Raw genomic sequence first — 25,123 nt, forward strand, 5'->3', positions numbered from 1 at the left:
CGCATCACGGGGCCCGATTTTAGGTTCAAATCTCCCGATGAAATGCGAAAATTAGAGATCGCCATGCCGAGGGTTCAACCGTTGCGAAGTGAGCTCCGTAGTGCATTTTGTTCAACACGTGAGAGAGCGCGCACGTTACGAGCCCGAACGAGGGGCAATCGGAATGCCGCGCGGACAGCCACGCACGGCGCGCACAACACCACCGGCACCACTAAATTGGCCGTGTCGGGTGGTGGCGGCTTTAACGACACATTTAAATTTACGCGATCTAACCCCAATTTTTTTTTTACCTGTATTGTGGATGACATTGGTCGCGAAAAGCCTGCCACGTGTTAAACTCTCGCCGACCGCTGCCGCCGCGCGCCATTCTAAAAACGCCGTGACAATGAAACGAAAACATCGCGAACAAAGTGGTGGCGTGTGTGAAAACCTACAGACTTCGCCGGCCGCCTTCACACGCGGGGGGAACCCTTCGCGAAATCAGTGGCCAGTGTTAGCAGAGTAGCGGGACATCAATAATAAGAAGAGTTATACACTGGTCAACACACTTTTTCTGGCATAAGGTATTTCAACGGTTTTAATGTAATTTTGGGGTGCTGATTCCAAATCTGGCATCAGTTTTTGTCTATCACATCAGGTTTTTGAGATATCAAATATTGCATTTTCAATAAAAACTGCAGAAGAAAGAAAATTAAATAAATGTGGATATCTACATAAAATGATACTATAAACACACTATCCTAAAAATACAGCACCGTATTTTAATACTAAAGCAGTCACTGACTCGCAAAAACTTGCAATCATAAGTGACAAGAGTTATTTCGGGTAAAATCAATGAAAATGGGGTATGCCGATAGCATAAAAATGAGATGTGATAGAGCAAATCTGAGATCAGTATTGGAATCAGCACCCTGAAATTAGTCTAAAACAGCCCAGAAAAAAATGTTTTTTTTGCTGTTGACCAGTGTAATTGATATTATTAACAGGCCTTTGCCAATCTACTGCTAGATTAGTAACATCCCCATAACGTGTTGGTCATTAGGGATTATTTAACCATACTTCACCGCGCTGGTCAGTGGAGGAAGGTGAAGTCGGTTGTGGGGGGGGGGGGAGTCCAGAAACCGGTTCAGACATCACTCGCCACGGGGTCGAACCCAGTGGCGCCTCCAAGTGGAAGTGCTCCAACTCGCTTCGCCACCACCGCTCCGAGAGGCTCGGCAAGCCGTGGATCTCAACTCGGTGGCTTCAACTCGATCCTTAGCCTAGGCCAACATCGGCGGTGATTGATATATCGAGGACCGGTCCCACGCGACACGCCCAGCGACCCCACCGATAGCCCACACACTCACCGGCGCGCGATGTCAAAATGTGTCCAGACAACCCCCACAATCGGTCCGCATGAGAGAGCTTCATTGCGAGCGGTGGGTGGATAAAAGCTCTGTAGACCGTCGTCGTCATCGTCGATGTTGTTATGACGCCAATTAAAGGTATCGGGATTATCCTCGCTGGAGCCACATTTGGCAGAACATCCAGCGATGTTTCCAGCCACGGCTTCGTAGTAGAGGACGCACACGCGGCAGTTCGCTTTAAAACGGACGCGGCCATCCCGGTGGTCAAAAACCCTTGGCAGCGAGGAGCCCGCGCCGCCGGTGGGTGGACACGCGAATGTTTTACTCTCCTCACTTCAGGAGGGGATGTCCCCCGACGAGACGCGGAACGATGGCTTCGGCTCGTGCGCCAGGCTGGATTGCTACATCCCGGGATCATACGAGGTGCCGTCATCCAACAGTGGAGTGACCATGGCTGCGTAATGACGATGATGACTTTACGAGCAGCTTCGTTGGGATTCTTTCGGTGAGTGATGCTTATGACCCCCCCCTCACCCCCCCCCCCCCCCCCGCTATCTCAGAACCGCCACGTCGCTTCTCGTGGTCGTGCCATGCGGCCTCTCCGCCGTTGTCGAGTCGTGCCGTGCTTGTCCTCGTTGTTAGACGTTCCGCCACACGTGCCTCGTCAGGAGTTCCCCCGTGTTGTTCCACCATCGCGTCCACAGTCGGGGCGATCTCAGAGATCGATTCGTCGGTGAGGAGGCTGGTGGTCTCGTCGCAGTCCCGGGCTGCGACGGCTCGCGCCGCGTCGATTCGTCGTCAGGCGGTCGCCTGCCGTGGATTCTGCGCCGAGGATGGAGTCGGGTGGTCTGCTACGCTGCTTGTGGACGAAGGGGCATGGGCAGAGATTCACGCCAGTAAGGCGGGGGTGGGGGGGCGGGATCTGGGGTCTGTCCGGGCCAGCGACCCATCCCAGAGAATATTTCCCCCGCCCGGCACGCCGCATCCAGTACGCCTGTCGCTGTGTGACCGTTGGCTACCCAACGACCCGGAGAGTCTCGAGCGAAGAGGTCCCATCTCCGGGCTGCGGGGCCCCTCGGGTGCTCGTTCGGCGGCGTCTAACCCCCGACCGGTGCCGGCGCGATGCCGGTGATGGCGACGCAGCTCGGCGACGCCAAACACCGACCGCCAGAGCTCAGCGAGACGACAGGGAACGGCAGGGGCCGGGTAGGGAGAGGGCGAGCGAGTGAATAAGAGAGAGCAAGAGAGAGAGAGAGGGAGGGAGGGAGATAGAGAGAGGAGGGGGGGGGGATGGCCGTCGTTAGGGCTGGAGAGACGCGGCCCCGCCACTGGACGCCGCGGGGACAGCGTCCGCGTTGTTGTTGGGGCCCTCGCTGGCGTCCAGCATCTCCTCGGAGAGGCTCACGGACATGTCCTGCGGCGTCGCCTCCTCCTCGGCGATGACCTCCTCCTCCCCGCGGCCGCCCCCCGCCTCCTCCTCTTCCTCCTCCTCCTCCTCGTCGTCGTCGTCGTCGTCGACGTGGGGACTGCCGCCCGCCCCGCGGCGGTGCCGGCGCCGCCGCCGCCGCCGCTTGTTGAGCAGCGGGTTGCTGGACTCGTCGAGCTGCTTGATGCGCACCTGCTCGTAGTCGACACGCATCGTCGCCAGCGCGCTCGTCATCTCGTCCTGGAGGGCACGCGCGCACAGACAGGCATGCACGCACAGGCACGCACGCACAGACACGCGCGCACAGACACGCACACGCACGCACGCACAGACACGCACACACACGCACACACACGCATGTACGCACGCACACACACACGCGCACAGACACGCACACACAGGCATGTACGTATGCACGGCTTGCCTGGGTTAGCCGAACACGAGGGGGTTAGGGGAACATTCGAGGAAGGGTATTTTATACGTCGCACTTTTTGACTGCTTGCGATCTCCATGAGCGCCACCCGGGACCGTGATTCACGGGGACGGCTGGCACGCACCCCCCCCCCTCACCCCCACCCGCTCATTCCTCAGTTCATGACCCCCCGCGAGGATGGCCCGGCTCTACTTGTCACGAAAGGCACCCGCGGCCTGCGGGCGTGCGCTGCGTGCGTGCGCCACGGCGCAGCTCACCTTCACCTCGTCCCACATCTCCCGCTCCTCCTGCAGCACGCGGCTCGTGTGCAGCGGGGTGGGCGGCACCTCCATCCAGCGCTGCGGGGCACGCGCACACACCGCTCGCGTGAGTGGCCCCACGGGGTGCCAGGGTGATCGTCATCATCATCGACTCGGTTACTCTGACGAGTGCGGGGATAACGAACGCGATGTCGGCGCGGTGCGGCGCGGTGCGGTGCGAGCGCTCACGTTGATCCAGGGGTGGTTCATGAACTCGGCGATGGTCATTCGCTGCGTGGGATCGGTCTTCAGCAGCTGGCGGATCAGCTGTTTGGCTGTCGGGTGACAAAGCGGAACAACGTCGTGACGCGGCTCGGAGGGCTTTGCCGCCACGGTGAGCACGCCGAACCTCGCAGCCCGGAGGTCACCGGGTTTGACTTCCCCCCCGTGGCCCCGGCGGTTGCCCACCACTCACCCTCCTCGGAGACGTCGGCCCACTCGGGGTTGGGGAACTCGTACTGGCCCATTCGGATTCGCTTCTTCATGCCGGGAGAGATGGCGAGCCCGTGGTTCGAGTAGAAGGGAGGAAATCCGCAGAGCCTGTGCAGAGGGGGGGGGGGGGGCGGTGTCAGAGGTCATGGGGCGGTTTGGATTTACCGTCGTAACTTGGGGCGGTTGCCACCTCGGAGGTCCAAAAAAATACCTGGGACATACCGTGGAAGAAGAAAATAAGATACGGAAATAAGGTGATGCCTATGTGCGAATGCAGAATGTGTATTTATACTGAAGAGGAATCCGATGAGCTATAAAGCTCTTCCTCACGTATGTCCAGTAGGGGCGGGTCAGAACGTTACAACCACAAACAATACAAAACCACAATAAGATTGGAAAGTATAGGAAAGGTAAACAAATCACTTTAAAAACATATGCATTGCCTGCAGTTATGTTATTAGTATCATCATCGTCATGATCGTAATTACACTACTATTAACACCCGAGGCTTTCCATGTCCCAGGAAGATATACAAACGCGTGAAAACGCACTGGCACCATCACCGCTATCAAACAATCATAACCGTTACCAATTAAATCAATCAAATAAAAATTTACAAAACGTATAAAGTGCTTGTACACGAAATATTGTGCACGGATGGCTTCCCTTTAGTGTGTGCATTTTATTTAACCGCACGGTGAGAATTCCAGAGGCCCAGGATGAAGTCTCGCTCGCGAGAGAGGCGTGGGTGATTGGGGATCAAGTAGGAAAGAGAGAGAGAGCACGTGGACTCACAGGATGTACATGATGACCCCGAGGGACCACATGTCACACGACTTGTCGTACTTCTCAGGCCCCAGCACCTCGGGCGCTGCGTCCAGAGAGAGGGGGACACACGGCGAGACGGTGACGCGCGTGCGGGCGAACACGCGTACGTGCGTATGTTGAACTTCTTTCGCACCGTACGTAGCTAATCGTGATGATCGGAGGTGCGGGGGAAGGACAACATGGGTTTCCTCCGAGGCGCCCCCCCCCCCCCCTCCCACGTACCCACGTAGTAGGGGGTGTAGCAGGGCGTGCTGAGCGAGTCGAAGGGTGTCGTCTCCTTGGCGAAGCCGAAGTCGGTGAGCTTCAGGACGGCGTCCGACTGGCGCGTTGTGTACAGCAAGTTCTCGGGCTGCTCGCTCGCCACCACCACCACGACAACAACAATGACGACAACAACAATGACGACAACAACAACGGATCTTCAGCTTCCCCGTTCCGCTGCTTTAGCTGAACCCTTTGCGGGCGGCCGTTTAAAAAAAAATATTTTAAATAAACTTAAATCTGAAACGTAATTTAACGTGAAGATAATTGATTAAATATGGCAGGGGAATGGGTCACTATGGAATGTCTTGGTGACGACAAAATGTACAACAGTCAAACTCCATTGTTAAAGAATAACTGAGCGGATGGGGGGGGGGGGGGACGAAATCGATGCAGTTTATTCGATCACCTATTCTGTTCTACTTCAGTCACAATGTGTTAGTCATCGAACTGCCGTGTTTGCGCACAAAGACAAACACGCAACAACGGTTCTTCCTCTTCTTCTGCTTCTTCTTTGGAAGTTTGTCGACCCCCCCGCCCGCTATAGGCGATCCGGGGCCCCCCACTCATCTCCCCCCACCCCACCCTCACCGCCAGGGGTGCCCTCACCTTGACGTCGCGGTGAGCGATGTTCATGGAGTGCAGCGAGAGGATGGCCTGCCCAATGTCCCTCATCGTCTCCGAGGCCTCTGCGGCGAGAGACGGCGCGGCGCGAGCTGTTGATGTCTCAGAACGACTATAATCATTATTACTCCTCCTACCGAGATCCCATTGTTATTGCCAACATGTACGCGTGTATGTGGAACTTCTTTCGCGCCGTACGATGTCGACCGTGCTCGTCGGTTGGTGCGGTAAAGAAATCCCACAACTCCGATGGGCGCAGTTGGCTATGCACGGCGCGAAAGAAGTTCAACGTGCAATGCATCTTTGTACAGCCCTCTGTCATCTACTGCTGGATGAAGGCCTTCCCACTGCGTGTCGGACTTGATGGCGGTCGTTGGAGCATACTTCGCCGCAATGGTCAGGGCGGATTGGTGACGAGGGCGCACAGGACCGGCTTGGACATCGCTCGCCACTGATTTCAGCCGCGGCTGGGATTTGAACTCGGGTCGCTGGGTTCGTGGCATATTGCACGCACCGCTGTGCCACGGCGTAGCGCGGCGCGGCTCACCTCGTTCCGTGAACGCCTGGTCGCCACGATCTTGTATCCGGCTGAACAACTCTCCTCCCTCCATGCTGCAGACACATCGTCACCGCCATCATTATCATCACCACAATCATCATCGCTACCATCGTCATCGCCATCATCATCATTATCATGCTCGCCACCATTATCATCACGATCGTCACGACCATAATCATCGCCACCATCATCATCATCATAGCTACCATCATCATCATCATCGCCATCATCATCGCTACCATCATCATCGCCATCATCATCATCATCATCATGCCAGTCACCATCATTATCGCCACCATTATCATGATCGCCATGACCATCATCATCGCCACCATCACCATCATCATCGTTACCATCATTATCATCATCAGTTTAGTTTGCTGTCCTTCCACCGCACCTCGGATTAGCTCGGCTGCCTACGTACGGTGCGAGAGAAGTTCAACATACACACATCTAGATCCTGCACACGAGGAGCTGATGTCACCGCTCCATCTCAGCAGTGAGCCACCCCCCTGCGGACGCGTTCCCCCTCCTTTGACTGCTGCTCTGTCGTTAGCCTCGACCATCGGCCAATCGTTGAGCTGGTTCTTTCGGTAAAGTCAGGTAGAAGGGAAATAATAAAATAATAATAGTTACATTAAATAAAGTTCTCACGACGTTTCGGCCACAACACAAGCAGCCGTCCTCAGGTGAAGAAACAGAGCTGTCGGAAAGACAACGTCCTAATGAACACTGCTAAGCTTGGCAGCGTATTTTTATTTTTTTATTTTTGTATTTCCCTTCTACGTGACTTTACCGAAAGAACCAAGAATATGAATCCCTGCAGTCACGAAAGCTTTAAATCGAAATTTAATCGTTGAGCTGTTTTCTTGTCTGTGATGTTAATTTTGCACGTATTCATCTTAAACTCCACTTGACGACCTCATTTAAAAATAAAAAAGCTATTATTTCATTTCCTGATTGAGTAAACATCACGGACAGAGCTGAGTGGAGGGAAGGCCACGCTCGCCGACGCCTGAGAGAAAGGAGGCGGCTCACGTTTTCAGTTTTCATTGCGTTTCAGTTTCATTTATTTGGTATAGCCCTGTGAGCCATTCGGCTCTTGAATCGGGTGCAACCGCAACAAACAAAAAAACTAAAACATGAACAAGAAACATCTTGAAGTGACTATGCGCAAACAGAAAAATCCAGGAGAGAGAGAGAGGGAGAGACATTTCGGATTATGAATTTATTTCTCCAACCCCACTGTTCAGAATGAAGAAGCAAAAACATCTTCGATATTGTCGCTCTGAATGCATTTTGGGGTCGGAGGAGGGGGGGGCGATTCTGTTCCTCTTTTCCTCGGTGCGGCCTCAGTGTCGCCGTTCCGCCTCTGCGTGTGCATGAACGTGCACACGCGTACAAATATTCTAACAGAAAAAAAAGAAAGATACGTAGGTGTACACGTTTAAAAGTTATATTTTAGGCTTTCACGACTAATATCGTGAGTCATAAATCGTTTTTGCTGAAAAGGCCAAATTTAATCGCCAATATTTTCCCACGGGATGCTCTGTTGGATGTTTGACGGTTTTAGCTAAAAATGTACGTTTTACTTACATGACGATCTAACGCAAAAATAAACTCACTGTGAATCACGTGTCAATGTAGTAGGCTACTCCACAAAATAAAGCCACTTATTTAAAATTAAAAGGCGAGGGTACATTTTCGACTAACCTCACCTAATTCGTAATGCGCGTTGCACAACGATGACTAATTGTTACATCTCACACCGTGAAATCAACACTCCCCCCTTCCTGATATAAATTTAGATTTGCGTGACCAACATTGCCTGCCGAGGTGAAAATTGCGTGACCCTTAACCCCCCCCCCCCCGCAACAGAACACAACCTGGCGTGGAAATGCGTCGCGTTCAAAAGAAACGACGCGCACGCACAATGACCACAGCAGCGGCAACATTCGACGCATGCAGCGACTTGTTGCGAGGGAGGTCTGACGCCGTCTGCGACGAGAGGGCTTGGGGAGTGAGCGAGCGAGAGAGAGAGAGCGAGAATTCGTGTCGTTTCGCAACTCCCCCGTTGAAGGAGGAGTGCAGGCCGCAGTGGTTCGCTTCGTGGTCCAGATGCCATCAAACACACCGACGGCGTTAAACAGAAACCATTCCTGCCCGTTGCCCCAAACGCCTAGACGGGAATGGCTTTTTGCGCCGTGCCTATTACATAAACACAATTTTTCTACAAGCCTATTAATACTGCAAGAACAACAGCGATGGTTATCAACGAAAATCAGAGATTTTTTTTCTCTCAAACATTAAGAAACACTGCGGCGGAGATTAAATTCCCTGCGAGACCAAAACTGCCGGAGCGGCTCCTGTTGCTGAGCTCACTGCTTCGGTCAGAGGCCGCTTATCACTCGCTGCAGTGACGGAAGATGACTAAATTGTTTTTTTTTCTCTCGCTCGACGGCTTCGAACAAATAAGGCAGCGGATAACCCGCGGTGCGCCAGCGAAATAAAAACAACACACCTAACACGGAGCCCTGCGTCCCGAGAGCGAGCGAGCGAGCGAGCGATGCATGCTGGAGGCCCATTGCCTGAAGCGTCAGCCGTCGCAGACTTCCCCCCCCCCTCTCCCTAATGCGTCGACCGATTTTGAACGAAAATCGTTGCTGAAGCGACACGTTGGCGCAACACTTTAGGCGGATCATCCCAGACGGATGATCAACAAAACGTTCCACCTCCGAATAAGCTCCCGGCACGCAGAGCGAGACGTCTGCCTCAAACGACGCGCGGCGCGGTCCAGAATCACCGCGGCGATGATCCTACACAGCAGAACTATTCCCGTGCCCCCCCCCCCCCGCCCCAACAGCAACCACCCCCCTCCCCTCCAGGGCCGGATTAAGATGTTGTAGCCCCCTGGGCTACAGGTACCGTGAGCCTCCCCCCCCAAGTAATATTTTCCAAAGGAAAAGAAAGTTGAAGAATTTTTTTTTTGATTTAAAGCTTTCGTGACTGCGGGGATTCATCTTCTTGGTTCTTTCGGTAAAGGCACGTAGAATGGACAGACCTGTTCTCCACCTGAGGACGGCTGCTTGCGTTGTGGCCGAAACGTCGTGAGAATTATTTTATTATGTGTTATTTTTATTATTTTATTATTTCCATTCTACGTGACTTTACCGAAAGAACCAAGAAGAAATGTTTTTTTTTTTTTACAAGGCTAATAACAAATGAAATTCAGCGTTCGCAAATGAAATCACTCTTCACTTCATCTCTGGAGGGCCTCCAGCTGGCGGAGGCTGCAGCCCCTAAAGCCCCCACGCCTTGATCCGGCCCTGCTCCCCCACCCCTTCCACACACGCAGCAAAAGTGTTGCGGCGGCGGCAGCAGCGATCGTTCACGGCCCCTCCGCGGCACTGGCGGCACAGCCACGCGGTGGGCACCGGTGGTGGGTGCCGGCCAATGGCAGAGCCAGGATTTTCAGGTGGGGGGGGGGGGGGCAACCCCTCCAGCAATGAAAAATGACAGAAGATTTAAATTTCGATTGAAAGCTTTCGTGACTGCAGGGATTCATCTTCTTGGTTCTTTCAGGAAAGTCACGTAGAAGGGAAGTAATAAAATAATAAAAATAAAACATAATAAAATAATTCTCACGACGTTTCGGCCACAACGCAAGCAGCCGAAACGTCGTGAGAATTATTTTATTATTTGTCGTTTTATTATTTTATTATTTCCATTCTACGTGACTTTACCGAAAGAACCAAGCAGATGACAGAGGATTTGTGAGTAAGTAAGGAGTTGTTAGTAAGTAAGGACTTGTCCCTTGCTTTTTATTCGACGCGTGTGCGGCGATGGCGCAGCCATCGATCGAGGGTCGAATTCGAACCGCGTTGTGTGATCGGCATCGCGCTCGCTGAAGGTGTTGATGCCTTCAGGGAAGTCGTCTACTGTATACGCAACTGCGCACAATTCTGAGTCACTTATAACTGCTTTGCCGTTACTTATTGCCATTTGTGGACTCAGACTATTGTCCTATCATCTCATAGAGTCCTTGGCACATAATAATATGCTACACAGTGGCAGTGGGGGTCGCAAAATGCCGATTTATTACTAATAAACCCCAATGATCCGATCTAAATTAGGGATTTCGATCGGATCATTGAGGGGTCACGTGCCACCCCCCCCCCCCCCCCCCACTGGCTCCGCCAGTGGTGCCGGCAGTCTTCTTAGTTCCTGTGGTCCGTGAAAAACAAACTGTTGGAGCTTCAGATGCAGTGATATATATTAAACAGCACGATAACAATAACCACTACAATAACTATTATAATTTAAATATGTTGTCAGGATGCTCCTGCTAAGTATGTAGGGCAATGATATGTTATACTGGTAGGAACCTCCTAGTTACACCAGCCCACAGGGGATTATTGTGTCCGGCCGTCCGTCGTGCATCCAAAAATGGGAGGGGTGGGGCTGGGTGGAGAGGGGAGGGTGGGGAGGGGCTGGTCACCCCGTGGTGCCCTTATAAAACTCAACGTTTTACCTACTCACGCTGGCTTGTGCCCGCCCTCACAGTCGGGCATATTTGCGTTGACCCTGGGCATTGACCGAGCAACCCAACGTTCCTACCAGCTCCCTCCGCAGGAATGTGTTTTACGTATGTACATGTTTTTAAACACAAGAGAACACTGGAATACTTGGAGAACACCCACACAAAGACAAAGATCCCCCGTATAGACTGTAATAAACTGTTGGGGCAAGTGCTGTTAGCAAGCAGCACCTATGAAGGCCAGAACGGCACACGAGGGGAGAGGGTGGTGGGGTGGCCAGCACCACGCCCGGCCGCCTTTGTCTCCCCGGTGGCGATGTTTTTACACACCGCACCAGCTACTCATTTGAGGCTGAGTCGACCTCACCCACAACCCACACACGCGCACACAGGGGGACTCTGCCGCTCATGAAGCTCAGCCGTGTTCGAGCTCCATGCGGGGACGCAGTCGTCCGCGCTTTGATCCGCCGTGCACCACAGCGACCCCAGTTCGATTCTCTGCACGGCTAACATCAGTGGCGATGTCAGCCGTGGTGAAGTATGATCAAACAACCTCCACGACGACGTCGGCAGGACTTCATCCGGCAGTGGATTTGACAAAAGACGGCAAACTAACATGATGCAAAGTACATCATCAACGTTTTTGGGTTTAGATCGCGTTATTTATAAATGTGTCGTAACCCTCCACTACCCGACACGGCCAATCAGTAAAAAAGTGTCACTTTGACAAAAGACGAAATAGTTCACTGCTTTAGCCCACCGGTGTGTTGAAGCGTGAAACCACAAAAAAAATTGTAAATGGTGTGTTGAAAAATTGTAAATGGAGTGTTGAAGCGTGAAACCACAACAAACATTTTTTTGTAAATGTTGTGGTTTCACGCTTCAACACACCAGTGGGCTAAAGCAGTGAACTATTTGTCTTTTGTCAACGTGACACTTTTTTACTGATTGGCCGTGTCGGGTGGTGGAGGGTTACGACACATTTATAAATAACGCGATCTAAACCCAAAAAAACGTTGATTATGAATAATATTGGTTGCAAAAGCCTACGCGTTAAAATTATGCAAAGTGTCTCTGCTTTGAGCACACCGCAAACCCCTTACACGTTGCACGAACAAACGCTGCGTTAATCAGCGGCGGTGCAGTGAACGCCGCCTCGGAATATTTCCTTCGAGTTTCCCGCTCGGTAAGCGGCTGCTCGTTTTCGTGCGTCTGCAACTCGCTCCGTCGACGGAAAGTGAGACGACGTTCCACGTCGTTGTCGTTGTCGCTGGAAACGAAGGAAGACCGAGAGAGCGGCGTTGTTGCACGCAACTCGCGGCTCGCTCTGGGGGGGAAACAGCACGAGTTGATGAGATAAACCGTGTGACCCCCCCCCCCCCCACAGCCGTGTGCATCTTAACCCCATTCCGTTTCATATTTTAACAGTCGTTTTTATTTTTGCTTCTGAAGTGGGCACGTAACAGCTCGGCCATCTCGTCAATCCGCTGCTGGGTGAGGGCTTCCCACACGACGTTGTGGGTGGTGGTGGTGGTGTGGGTGGTGGTGGTGGGTTGCGTGGTGGTGGGGTGGGTGGTGGTGGTGGTGGTGTGGGTGGTGGGTGGTGGTGGTGGTGGGGTGGATGGTGGTGGTGGTGGTGTGGGTGGTGGTGATGGTGGAGTGGGTGGTGGTGGTGGGATGGGTAGTGGTGGTGGGATGGGTAGTGGTGGTGGGGTGGGTGGTGGTGGTGGGGTGGATGGTGGTGGGGGTGGTGGTGGGGTGGTGGTGGTGGGGTGGGTGATGGTGATGGTGGGGTGGGTGGTGGTGGTGGTGTGGGTGGTGGTGATGGTGGAGTGGGTGGTGGTGGTGGGATGGGTGGTGGTGGTGGGATGGGTAGTGGTGGTGGGTGGTGGTGGTGGGGTGGATGGTGGTGGGGGTGGTGGTGGTGGTGGGGTGGGTGGTGGTGATGGTGGGGTGGGTGGTGGTGGTGGTGGTGGGATGTATTCGATGGTTGCCACATCCGAGCCATCATCCAGACTCAACCCCGCCCCCCCCCCCCCCCCCCCCGGCTTCAACGATCTGGCGAGGTCGGGCGCGTTCCGATAGCAAACTACGAGGATATAAAACACACACACATGTTCGCGGGCACCTATTAAGGTTAGCATAGCATAACAAAACTAAACTATTTTTTTTATTTTACCAGGTAAGGTCCACTGAGCTATAATAGCTATTTTTCAGACTCGAACTGGCCACAAATTATTGGTCAACGAAGTGGCTTATCGCGTGTAAATTTATAGCAGCTACAAACTCCAAGCGAACGTTCCTAAACACAGCACCCATGTGCAGTCTCTCCTTTGCTCATGCGTATGGTACAGTGCTATTTTTTTGGCTGAGTCAACCTAGGGGTGGACGAGGATTGGCTAGGACACCACTTGTTCACGGTATGCTGCACAAGCAGGAAATTTACTTGAAATGCAGCGTGAAGCTCTGACCACTACAAAGACAAAGATACCCCTCGTATCGCTTTAATCAGTTGGGGCAAGTGCTGTGAATGAGCACCAATGAAGACCGGCACGGCACACGAGACGGGATGGGTGGGGGGGGGGGGGCTAGTACCACGTCCAGCCGCCTTTGTCTTCCCCGTGGTGACGTTTACACCCCATGGCACCAGGTAACCATTTGAGGCCGGAGTCAACTCAGGGTCGAGATATTCGTCAGCGATGTTGCCAGCTCGGCATTGCCGACCGCTGTGTGAGCACCCCCCCCCCCACCACCCCCCCACCCCCCCACCACCCCCCCCACCACCCCCACCCCCCCAACACCCCCCCCCACCACCCCCTCCACCACCCTCCCCCACCCCCCTGCACGCACGCGCCACAAACGGCCGAACCCTCTTGAGGCAAGGCCCCCCACCGCCCCCCTGTTGGCTCTGCGCAGCTCAATTGCCCCAAACTGCCACCCGTGACCGCTGCTCTCAGAGGGGAACGCTGAGTGGGCAAGAAGACAACCAACGCCCTTCTCCACTCCTCCACCCCCCCCATCGTGTTTCCAGTAAGCGAAGGCGCCCGCCGGAGAGAAGGAAAGGCAAAAGTCTCTGCCTGGAAAATAACGCTCCATGGTGAGCCCGCGGCCCGGGCAGTGCAGCAGCTCCCAAATCCCGAGAAGCGTGGACCTCAAAAACCACACGCGGCCCCCAACCGCAGCGAGTGAGACAGCTTCAGCGTGAACCCCCACCACCCCCCGGCTCGCCGTGGGGGTGGAGGGGGTGGAAGGGTTCTGCCAACAGTCAGCAGCGTGGCCGGCTTGGCCAAAGTTTGACGCATTTGCTGGTCCCAGGGGAAAGTGGGAGGGTTGGGGGGTAGGGCTTCGTGAGCAGGGACAAGAAAGCGAAATGAAATAGTCAAAGGTGGAAGTCATTCATAATAAACGTTGTTGGGTTAGATCGCGTTATTTATAAATATGTCGTAACCCTCCACCACCCGACACGGCCAATCAGCAAACAAAGTGTCACGTTGACAAAAGACAAAAGTTCACTGCTTTAGCCCACCGGTGTGTTGAAGCGTGATTGCCCGATGATGCTGGATGCAATTACCATCGAAACGTCGTACTACTCAAAAATTGTAAATGTTGTGGTTTCAATGTTAAGAATTGGTTCCCCACCGCCCCACCCAGCCAGCATCTTTTTTGTGTTGGTGAAGGGATGACGACTTTACCCGTATTGAGTTGAATTTGATTCTAAATATAAATGCAATCTCTTTGTTTTTTTTGCTGCTCCATGAAAGGGGATCCTATGATGTAGATCATCTTTCCGTGCGGATACTCGTATTCCCGATGTGTGTTTTTTTCTGGTTTTGCTTGACGAATCTAATGATTCATATCCTATATGTGTGCGTCGTGCGCGAAAATAGCACCATCACAATCGCTGCTGAGGAACCACAGACAATCTGGTAGGGTGCCAGGTCGCGAGACGGAGCTAACAATTGCTCTTCATACTCTTTGTTTTTTTCGGTAAAGTCACGTAGGTGAAAATCACTATTTAATTTAGTTGTTCTATTTTTATTTTATTTTGTTTTCACCTACGTGACTTTACCGGAAAAAAACAAAGAGTATGGATCCTTGCAGTCACGCAAACTTCAAATCTAGAATTGCTCTTCAGTCCTCACTACAAGTCAACTCGTGTCCTAGCGTTGCGTCACTGGGAGGGGTGGGGGATGTCCTTGAATTCCAGAGTCGCAAACATTACGCGAAGAGCAGAATTTCCCCCGTCACATAACGAACGAAACATTTGGTGCGGAAATAATTTTCACGTTCAGCTGAGTCGACCGAGAAGGAGTTCCACAGCAGGTGGCGTGGCACACGACCGGGTGTTGAACTCAAGTGACCGGCGATCCGAGTGCAGTGATGGCAACTACACAGCCGCTGTTCCCACCTCCCTCCCCCCTCCCCGCCGGATCATGCCACAGCAGTCGCTTTCATTTCACGCCTCCGATTCGCTCGCACGGTTCGGCCACGTGCGATGCGAAAGAAGTTCGACGTACACACGCGCAAGTCGAGAAAGGTCAGAGTGACTTTCCGCTCAAGTGAGCATCGATGCATCTGTACTCGTCGCCTGCTTACAGCCCTGTAGAGCGAGTGGTGGAAATTCCACGTTCATACGGCGGGGGCGCGTCTGTACAAAGGACAACTGCTGTTGACTTCCCCCACAAATTGTGAGAGGATTATTATGAAACTCACTTGTTTCACGTACGTGATTATTCCGCTATTTCAATTTTATTTAAACTGTTTATGTGCGTATGTGCGTCTGTGCGCTTGTGTATGCGTGTGTGTGTGTGCGCGTGCGTGTGAATGTGTGTGTGCGTCTGTGTGTGTGTGGAGCGGTATTATAGCGGTTAGCGCTGCGCTGCGAACCCAGCTGCCCGAGTTAAATTCCCGCTCACGGCCTCCTTCCCTAGGTCAACTCAGCCTCAAATGAGTACCTGGTGCGGTGTGTAAACATCGCCACTGGGGAGACAAAGGTGGCCGGGCGTGGTGTTGGCAGCCCACCCCCTCGTGCGCCGTGCCGGCTTTCATAGGTGCTACTCGCTAACCGCACTTGCCCTAACAGTCTGTTCAGGCTATACGGGGGATCTTTGTCTTTGTGCGCGTGCGCGCGCGCACGCTGCAAGATCTTGTGGAAATTTCTGATGCGTTTTTTTTGTTGTTTTAGGGGAAAATGGATTAACAATCACGGATACATATTTGGCGCAAAGTTTTAGTAACGACGAGATCGAGATGTGTGATGCTCAATCTGAAGTCTAACACGCGGTGGAAACGTTGGTTATTTCATTGCGTAAAAAAGTGTTTTTACCGCAAGCAGTCGCAGCAGATCCCCCCCCCCCCCGATTATCTCCGCTCTATATCTGCTCCACGATTTTTTACCAAAGTCTCCCTACTCGGGGGGGAGGTGGAGGGTGGAGCGGTGGCACAGTGGTTGGCTCGCTGCACTAAGAACGTGGAAAACTTGAATTCGATTCCCGATCGCAGCAAGCATCAGTGCCGAGTCATATCGGAACCGGACCAACCCTCCCCACCTCCCATTCGCCCATCCGCACTGAACCAGCGTGGTGAAGTATGGTCAAACCCCCCGCCCCGCCTCCCCATGAGCCGCATGGGTGCGTGGGGGGAGGCGGTGGGGGTCTCCATCCAGCCTCGGATTCAGAAGGGCTGGAATTTATTTTAGAATTAGAAAAAGTCTCCCTTGAACGAGACAAAAAATTTGTACAATTTTATTTCTACCTGTTTAAAAATATATTTAAAAAATGTTACGTATTTAAACTTCAAAGTTATACATGTATATCTATTAATTCTATATCACAGCATACGATAATTAAAAATAAAAGAGAGTCTATCACTAATATGTATTTAATGTCAACGATATATTACATAACCTATTCGTACCGCATGTAGTGTTTGGTCGAATGGATTCAGTAAAGGTACTCGCAGTTTAACCGAGCAAAATATTGCAATCGGAGCAGTGAAAATCATGGGTTAGAAATCGTTTTATTCGGTAAAGAACACACGTTTTTAAAACGGCAAACAACTATCTGTCACGCTTATACTCAAACTGATTTCGTTTAACACTTCACCAAACTATAATTATAATAAAAACGGTATTCACGAAACGTTTTCAATCCGTCGTGTGCACGATCGCATTTTTTTTAATCCACCGCAAGCATCGCTGCCTGTTATTCAGCAGTATTTAAAACTTGACGCTCGATCTCAATCTCATTCGTCGACTATTATTTCTTTCCGCCTTCGTTGCCTATTGGTGCTTGGAACAACGCTACATCCCCGTCAACGATAGCCACTGCAGAGCGTGAGAGAGGGAGGCGTTTCACGACTTCGTTTGTAAGCGCATATCTTGCATATTCCTGCTTCAACAACAAAAAAAATTAAAAATATATAACAAACAGGACGTCACACTCAAAACTCCTGCCAGAGTTCCGATTTCCAAACCGCAAGCGAGGGGCCCCTGACGCTAGCGGGAGGGGTATTTGCCACTGCTCCTTCTCACAAAGACAAAGATCCCCCTTATAGCCTCAACAAACTATTGGGACAAGTGCTGTTAGCGAGCAGAACCAGAATCTTTATTTATACCGGAGGGAATCCGATGAGCTACAAAGATCCTTGTTTTTACAGACGAAGGCCAGCAGGGCTATACCTAATAAAAGCAATGAACTTGAACGGAGCCGTGCATCACGAATCGACGCAGGTCATCACGAGCACGTGTCACGGCCATCGTCACCATTATCACCATCGTCATCGTCGTCGTCACCATTATCGCCATCGTCATCGTCGTCGTCATCACCATTATCAGCAGCAGCAGCATCGTCGTCACAATCGTTTCTCTATCGTCAGTGGAATCGGCACGGATCGGCATCTCTCCCGCAATGAGCCGCGTTTGTTTGTGTGCGTGAGTGGAGCCAGTGGAGCCAGAACCTTGCTAATCGAGCCGCAGTGCACCCCCCAATGTTTAAACAGCGACTTAAAGTAACGACGTAACGACTGATTATAACAAAAAATAAAATGGTTAAATATTGTGTAAAAATAATGACATATTTTGAAAAACGTTTAAAAAGCCGTACAGCACTTTATGTGGTACGTGAATGTTTTTGTGAACATTTGTGTACTGGATATGTTATGTGCTTGATGTTTGTGAAAATTGCTTATGTAACAATAATGATGATCTTCACGTATTTGACTAGAAAAGGCCAAACGAGTCTCAAGACTGCGTTCATGAGGGTCTTGCATTGCTCGGCATGTTCGACCAATTCGATATACTGGGAATGCTGCGGTAGTATATCCATGTCAACGATACACTTTATGTACACAAACAACACAACGTGTTTAGATACTGCGACAGAGACGGCATATGCCCTGTTTACTATAAAAACACACTTACACGCTTAGCGCGCCCTATCTTACGATTGTAATACATTGTATTATTCATAATGTGAAGTTATACAACATTCAATTATTATGGTCACCAATAGTCACGCACACCACCGCCGGTATCTGATGTGAGCAAGGCACGGCCTGTTCCCGAGCAGCCTAAAACTTCGAAATCGATCAAGAGAATCAGCAACACGGCCATTGGTATAGTCCCCTGTCCGTACGAACGCCAGATCATGAATATTCACGGGATGGCAACGAGTTTGTATCCATTGAGAGTATAGTTAAGGCTCCGTGTCATATTCATTGGTTCTTTCGGTAAAGTTACATAGAAAAATAATCATAAAAATAAAGTGAATTAAAAAATGAGAAAAAATAAAAAATAAAAATCCACACTAATGTAGACTGTAGCCTGGTTATTAAGCCTGGTGAGTGTACTGTCAGTCTATAATGTAGACTGTAGCCTGGTTATTAAACTGAGTGAGTGCACTGGCAGTCTATAATGTAGACGGTAGCATTGGTTATTAAGCTGGGTGAGTGCACTGGCAGTCTATAATGTAGACTGTAGCCTGGTTATTAAGCTGGGTGAGTGTACTGTCAGTCTATAATGTAGACTGTAGTCTGGTTATTAAGCTGAGTGAGTGTACTGTCAGTCTAGAATGTAGACTGTAGCCTGGTTATTAAGCTGGGTGAGTGTACTGTCAGTCTATAATGTAGACTGTAGTCTGGTTATTAAGCTGGGTGAGTGTACTGTCAGTCTATAATGTAGACTGTAGCCTGGTTATTAAGCTGGGTGAGTGTACTGTCAGTCTAGAATGTAGACTGTAGCCTGGTTATTAAACTGGGTGAGTGCACTGGCAGTCTATAATGTAGACTGTAGCTTGGTTATTAAGCTGAGTGAGTGTACTAACAGTCTATAATGTAGACTGTCATGCAAAGTAGCTCGTGCAAAGGGACCACTTCTCAAGCCACCGCACTGCGATTACAGACCCGCCCGCGGCCCCGTTCAACCTCCTATGCAAATTCTCTATCCGCAATAAAAGCTAATCTTCTAAGGGTTATGAAAACACAAACCCAGTTCTTGTTAAACGTAAACCAGCTGTTAACCTCGTTGTTGTCGCTGTTCCAACACAGCAGAGGATCGGCTGGCTCAGGGACTACCGTTCTGCTGCTACATCCCTTGTGAATATTTGACGTTTATAGGAGTTTTATTTTTTGTCGCCGTTGTCGGTTTCGTCGTTCCTCTGCACGATCAACGAATTCACGAAATGAACCCCGTCCAGTTTATTTCCTGTGCAACGAAAAAGAAGAAGGAAAACTAAAAACCTTCTCCCCACCACCATCAACGAAGCGATTGCCGGGAGTGAAATTGTCTCCTCGATGTGCACAGAAAAGTCAACGAGCGGCCAGACCCCCTCGGTCGCTGCCGTACGCGACTCTGTTACACTGTCGTCTAAAAACAACTCCACGGGCGGTGGACGTGTTTGTTGTTCTTCTTGGTTCTTTCGGTAAAGTCACGTAGAAGGGAAATAATAAAAGAATAAAATGCAAACATAATAAAGCTAAATAATATAATTATTTTATTATGTTTTCTTTTATTATTTTAATAGGGAAATAATAAAATAATAATAAATTAACCATAATAAAATAATTATTATTTTATTATTTCCCTTCTACGAAAAGTGTTTGTTGTTGTCGTTGTTGTCGTTGTAACCTCGTCGCGTTTGTCGAACACGCCGAGGAGCGAAGCGATGGCACAGCTCGTGTGGAGGTGTTGGGTTGATGATGATGATGATGGGTTTTGTTGTTGTTCAACTTCGGATCGCGAGATGCCTGGGTAGACAACGGCTCGTGATGACGACGATGACGACGATATATTTACGGGTGATTTTTTTTGGGGGGGGGGGGTTTGTAACCTTGTAAACCAGCAACAAAAACCGCGTTCTTTTAAGCCGGCGACAACTTCAAGTGATTCCAACAGCACCTTTTAGCGAACAAAACACCGAGCGACGTTTCTCATCCAGATCGGATATCGCCGTCGCGTTACGCGCCCTGACATAAGGCGTCGAGTCACCGCCTAGAAAACAAACACAAAGGTCCCCCGGGTAGCCTCGGCAGGCAAGCAGCGCCTATGAAGGCCGGCACGGTACAAGACGGGGCGGGTTGGACAGCACCACCACGCCCGGGGCCGCCTTTGTCTCCCCGCTGGCGATGTTGTGCTGCAACACGGCCAAGAAACGCGCTGCTGCTCGTTTCAATGACAGAAGCCTCGCGCAGAGGTCGCAAACGGGTTTTGATTCCTTACCCGTACCCGGCCGGGTACGGGTACCCGTTCCCTACCCGTACCCGTACCCTACCCGAAATGAGTGACAAACGATGACTCACCGGTGACTCACGGCCTACCCGTACCCGTACCCGGCCGCACCAGGGTCGCAAACGGTTACCCATACCCGTACCTGGCCGGGTACGGGTAGCCGGGTATCGGGTACGGGTACGGGTATCGGGTAACCGGTTGCGACCTCTGCCTCGCCGGCAAAAACGCACGCGGATAGAACCACGTCACAATTCGCCACATGACGCCGGTTGATGTAGTTACCAGCGAAACGTCGAACTACTCAAATTGTAAATGTTGTGTATTTACTTCTCCAACACACCGGTGGGCTGAAGTCGTAAACTGATTGGCTCGTTGTTGTTACGTGACAAACCGTACCGGCTGTGTAGGGTGGTGGAGGGGTTACGACACATACTTACGCGATCGAACGCAAAAACCTTTATTGTGAAGAACTCGTCTTCATACACCAGAAATTATATTATTAGCTAACAAAAACCCGTGCTACATCTTCTATATGTGGAAAATAGCAAAAAATAGTTTTTGCATAGTATTACAGATGAGGTTCGTGAACGTGAGTTAACAATTGTTGACGAACCATTTCATGAAAATTAAAAACTTATAAAGAGCAAGATTATGAAATATTAAATATAACCATCAAATGAAAGGAGCAACGTCAACTTGGAAACGAAAATGTCTAGATTTTCATAACGCAAACGGAACGTTTTTCCATTAACCTTAAAGTGGAATTAATTCCTTCGCAAACTAAACGACAGCTTAAAGTGAAACGTCGCCCTGCGTCAGCAGTGGGTCTACGTCACTGTGAAACAGAACATATAAAATAGAGATAAAAAAATATTACAATTAATCTCCTTGATATTCAAAAACGACAACCTATGCATTATGGAGGATATTTTCACACCAAGTTCCAACGACGTTTTAACTTTTTTTCTTTCCCCGTTGCTGGAAAATGCCAACAATCACCGTGCAGCATCACGTGGTGGTCAGCCCTCGCTACGGGGCAGCTCCCGTAACCACGCTAGCTCGTGACCAACGATGACAATTCCCAATTCCGAGTTTTCTCTGCCCGCGACGACTCAAAACTCATCCGCTGATGGTGAATTGCCTCTTTTGCCGGGGTCGGCAAAAAGAAAAAGCTTACTGGAGTCGAATCACATTTCCCGCCAGATTTATGCAGAAATGATGCGTGTTTGTTTGTAAGAGATGATTGATTTCTTTTTTTGTAAACGCTGCTAGCAGAAAAACAACATGAGCTCGGGCACGTAGCGATTTTGTCCACAGCCTGATGTTTTTCCTAAAAGTCAGTAACTCACAGTTGATTCATAGTTGACGACTGTAACACAATTCGCATTCATACGTCGCGTGCTTCTGTGCCCGTCTGGAACGTTCTTCCGTCTGACATTAGGAAGCCACTGGAGCTATGCACCTTTAACTCATCTCGATTAAAAACTAATTTCTTTAGACCTGCGTTTTGTGCTTAGTTGTGTTGTCCTTCCCCCCGTGCCACTGATTAGCCCGATTGGAAAAGTACAATACGAAAGAAGTTCAACATAAACACATCGTGATGATCTTTAACTCAGCAGTGGCCATGAGCCTGTGTGAAAGGCCCTCCACTGCTTCTGTTATCCCTACCTCTCAAATTAACCCCGTGAGACATGGTCTCTCCACTGCTGGATACATGCCTCTCCCAGCATCTGCCATCTCTCACGATCCTGCGATACGTAGAAATCCAGATAGCACCTGCACACGAGCCGATTCCGTCGCTCCATCTCTTGTTATACTCTCAGAGACGTCCCATTCCTTGGCTTGGTTTTCCCAAATCAAAACACATTCCTGCGGAGGGAGCTGGTAGGAACGTTGGGTTGCTCGGTCAATGGCCAGGGTCAACGGCGGCGTGGTGTATTCCGCAAATATGGGCGACTTTGAGGGTGGGCACAAGCCGGCGTGAGTAGGTTAAACGTTGAGTTTTATAAGGGCACCAAGGGGTGATCAGCCCCTCCCCACCCAGCCCCACCCCTCCCACCCCCCACCCAGCCCAACCCTCCCCTCTCCACCCAGCCCCACCTCTCCCATTTTTGAATGCACGACGGACGGACACAATAATCCCCTGTGGGCTGGTGGAACCAGGTGGTTCCTACCAGTATTAACCGTGGCTTTTAATTAGTAAAAATGGCAGGAAATAGTATAGCAAAGTGAATTGTTATCTGATTGAAAAGTGTCAACATACTCCATTTTGAACACTTAAGCGAACTACTAATGGCGTGTCAAATTGATTTTCATATCATTACAATGCGCTCCAATCCAATTAGTGAGAAAACACTTAAATTACGAAATCTAATCATGTTTTCAAGGGGATAGGTTATTCAAGTTTTCTTTATAGTTTAAAAAAATTGCTTTCCGGTTTAGCAAATTTGTATTAGTTAAAAATGAGTGTCACCTTGCTGAGTGGATCGAAAAAAAACCGTGACCAAGGTTGGTTTGGGAGGGGGGGGGAGGGACAAAATGAGCAATTGCAGGGCTGCACCTTTGACTTTTATTGAATGGATCTTTGCAAGGCCCCGACTATCACAAACCTATATCGCTTGAGAACATGGTTTGCATCTTAGTTCATGCAAACCGGCTAACCTGGCGAGGATATGTAACGAAATCGGGAGAATCTCAGTGGCACATTACGACGCAGAATCGGCTGACAGGCTCATCGCCTTCCTGAGCACCCCCGTGGCATCTCGCAATCAGAATCTGTTATTTAGGCTACAGGAGTCCGATGAGCTATGAAGATATTTTTCGCAGACGTCCGATTGAGCTCCCGGTCATTCAGAATCCGGCGCTCACACGGCAAACGCGTTCCAACCACCGTCGGCTGCACCGCACAGCTCATTACTTAGAGAGATTCCTTCGCCAACAGCGCCACATCGTTCTCGGGGACTCCCAGTACGACACGGCCTTGGATGTAACGCTCGGGAAAGACGGCGCGGTGACTTCAGAGCCGGTGGCGGGGAACGTGATGCCAGGCGGACGTGCGCCAAATTGCGAGTCGAAATGAGTTGAGAGACTACCCACTTGAAGTTGCTCGAGGAGCTCCACGGAACGTCGGACATCGCGCCGAACGACGCGCGGCACAGCACGAAAAGGCGCCAGGCTGCTGCACGGCACGACCACGAACACCGATGCAGACGTCGAAACGAGTTTGACTGTGGCTATTTTCCTCTCCAGAATCTGAATCTTTATTTAGCCTGGAGGAGAATGCAATCCAGCATATTGTTTTGGGACGTGTCCTTCGTAGCTATATATAAATACTTGTGGAAATAAAATAAAAATAAATTCCAGCCATTCTCAATCCACCTATGGACGAAGGCTTCCAAACGTGCTGTCGACCACAGGGCTGGTGTTATTATTTTTTGTAACCGTACTTCACCACGCTGGTCAATGCGGGTTCGTGAAGGAGGGTAAACCCCTGCTTCTGACATTGCGCGTCGCTGACGTAAGCCTCGGCTTGGAACGTAACTCGGTTTTTGGCAGGCTAACAGCGCCCTGCGCGAAACCGCTACCGGCAATAATCGTTTGCGGCCACATGTTGAAGCCACCGCGGCACGAAGGGCTGCCCACGCGTGCCAGTCATGGGGCGGCATAACCGAACTTTGCCCATGCTGGTCAGTGCGGGTTGGTGAAGGGTTTGTGATGAGGAAATACATTGATGATGTTAATAACAATAACAAGAGTGATTGGTCCACACCCTGAGACAGCTGTCTCAGGTGTGGACCAATCAACTTCAAGGACAGTGCACATTATCAGAGTTATGTCTTTTGTTTGCATTATGACTGCAGGTATTGTGGTCTATGTAAACATGACTCCTTGTCAAAAAAAGGTGTCAGTTTTGTTGCCAGATAGAAGGGTAAAAAACCAATTATGATATTTTTACTGGCAAATGAGGTTCCAATGGAATAACAAGAGTCATTAGAAGGCCCATTTTTTTGTTTGGCAAGACGTATTGGGAGAGGGGGGATACGACCCCAGACTTGACCCCACCACACACGACCTGCCTGTCCATCGACGACCCGTGGCTGAACAATTTATTTCTGCTGAGTGGACAGAGGCGAGGGCGACTTAAGAGATTTGCACAATCATCTTCTTGGTTCTTTCGGTAAAGTCACGTAGAAGGGAAATAATAAAATAATTAAAATAAAACATTATAAAATACAATTCTCACGACGTTTCAGCCACAACGCAAGCAGCCATCCTCATTTTATTATTTCCCTTCTACGTGACTTTACCGAAAGAACCAAGAAGATGAATCCCTGCAGTCACGAAAGCTTTAAATCGAAATTTGCACAATCATCTAAACTATGAACTGCTTTTTTATTTTACCAGGTAAGCCCCACTGAACTATGTAGCTCTTTTTCGAAGCGACCTGGCCACAAATGATAGCTCAACGAAGTGGCGTATCGCGTGGAAATGTATCGCAGCCAAATACTCTAAACGCGTGTCGATTGTAAATGTGGAGGGGAAACTCGAGAACCTGGAGAAAAATCCACGCGACCATGGAAAGAAAGAGAGAGAGAGACCACGAAAACTCTAAATATACAACAGGCATCAGGGTCGTGATCGAACTCACGAC

At 50.4% G+C, this 25,123-nt stretch overlaps 1 protein-coding gene across 1 annotated transcript in view; it reads right to left on the minus strand.

Annotated features, from left to right (window-relative positions):
* Positions 1 to 1,874: 1,874 nt before the first annotated feature.
* Positions 1,875 to 25,123, minus strand: part of LOC133351634 (MAP kinase-activated protein kinase 2-like) — a 63,329-nt gene continuing 40,080 nt past the window's right edge. The window contains exons 3-10 of the mRNA XM_061566983.1: positions 6,200 to 6,264; positions 5,638 to 5,717; positions 4,990 to 5,116; positions 4,735 to 4,810; positions 3,923 to 4,047; positions 3,697 to 3,782; positions 3,466 to 3,546; positions 1,875 to 3,015 (exon numbers count right to left, since the gene is read on the minus strand). Of these exons, the coding sequence (XP_061422967.1) occupies positions 2,650 to 3,015; positions 3,466 to 3,546; positions 3,697 to 3,782; positions 3,923 to 4,047; positions 4,735 to 4,810; positions 4,990 to 5,116; positions 5,638 to 5,717; positions 6,200 to 6,264 (1,006 nt within the window). The 3' untranslated portion in view covers positions 1,875 to 2,649. The remainder of the gene's footprint in view (positions 3,016 to 3,465; positions 3,547 to 3,696; positions 3,783 to 3,922; positions 4,048 to 4,734; positions 4,811 to 4,989; positions 5,117 to 5,637; positions 5,718 to 6,199; positions 6,265 to 25,123) is intronic.

The sequence above is a fragment of the Lethenteron reissneri genome, chromosome 38 (assembly GCF_015708825.2).
Source record: "Lethenteron reissneri isolate LAM-NWPU_2019-01 chromosome 38, ASM1570882v1, whole genome shotgun sequence".
NCBI classification, from domain to species: Eukaryota; Metazoa; Chordata; class Hyperoartia; order Petromyzontiformes; family Petromyzontidae; genus Lethenteron; species Lethenteron reissneri.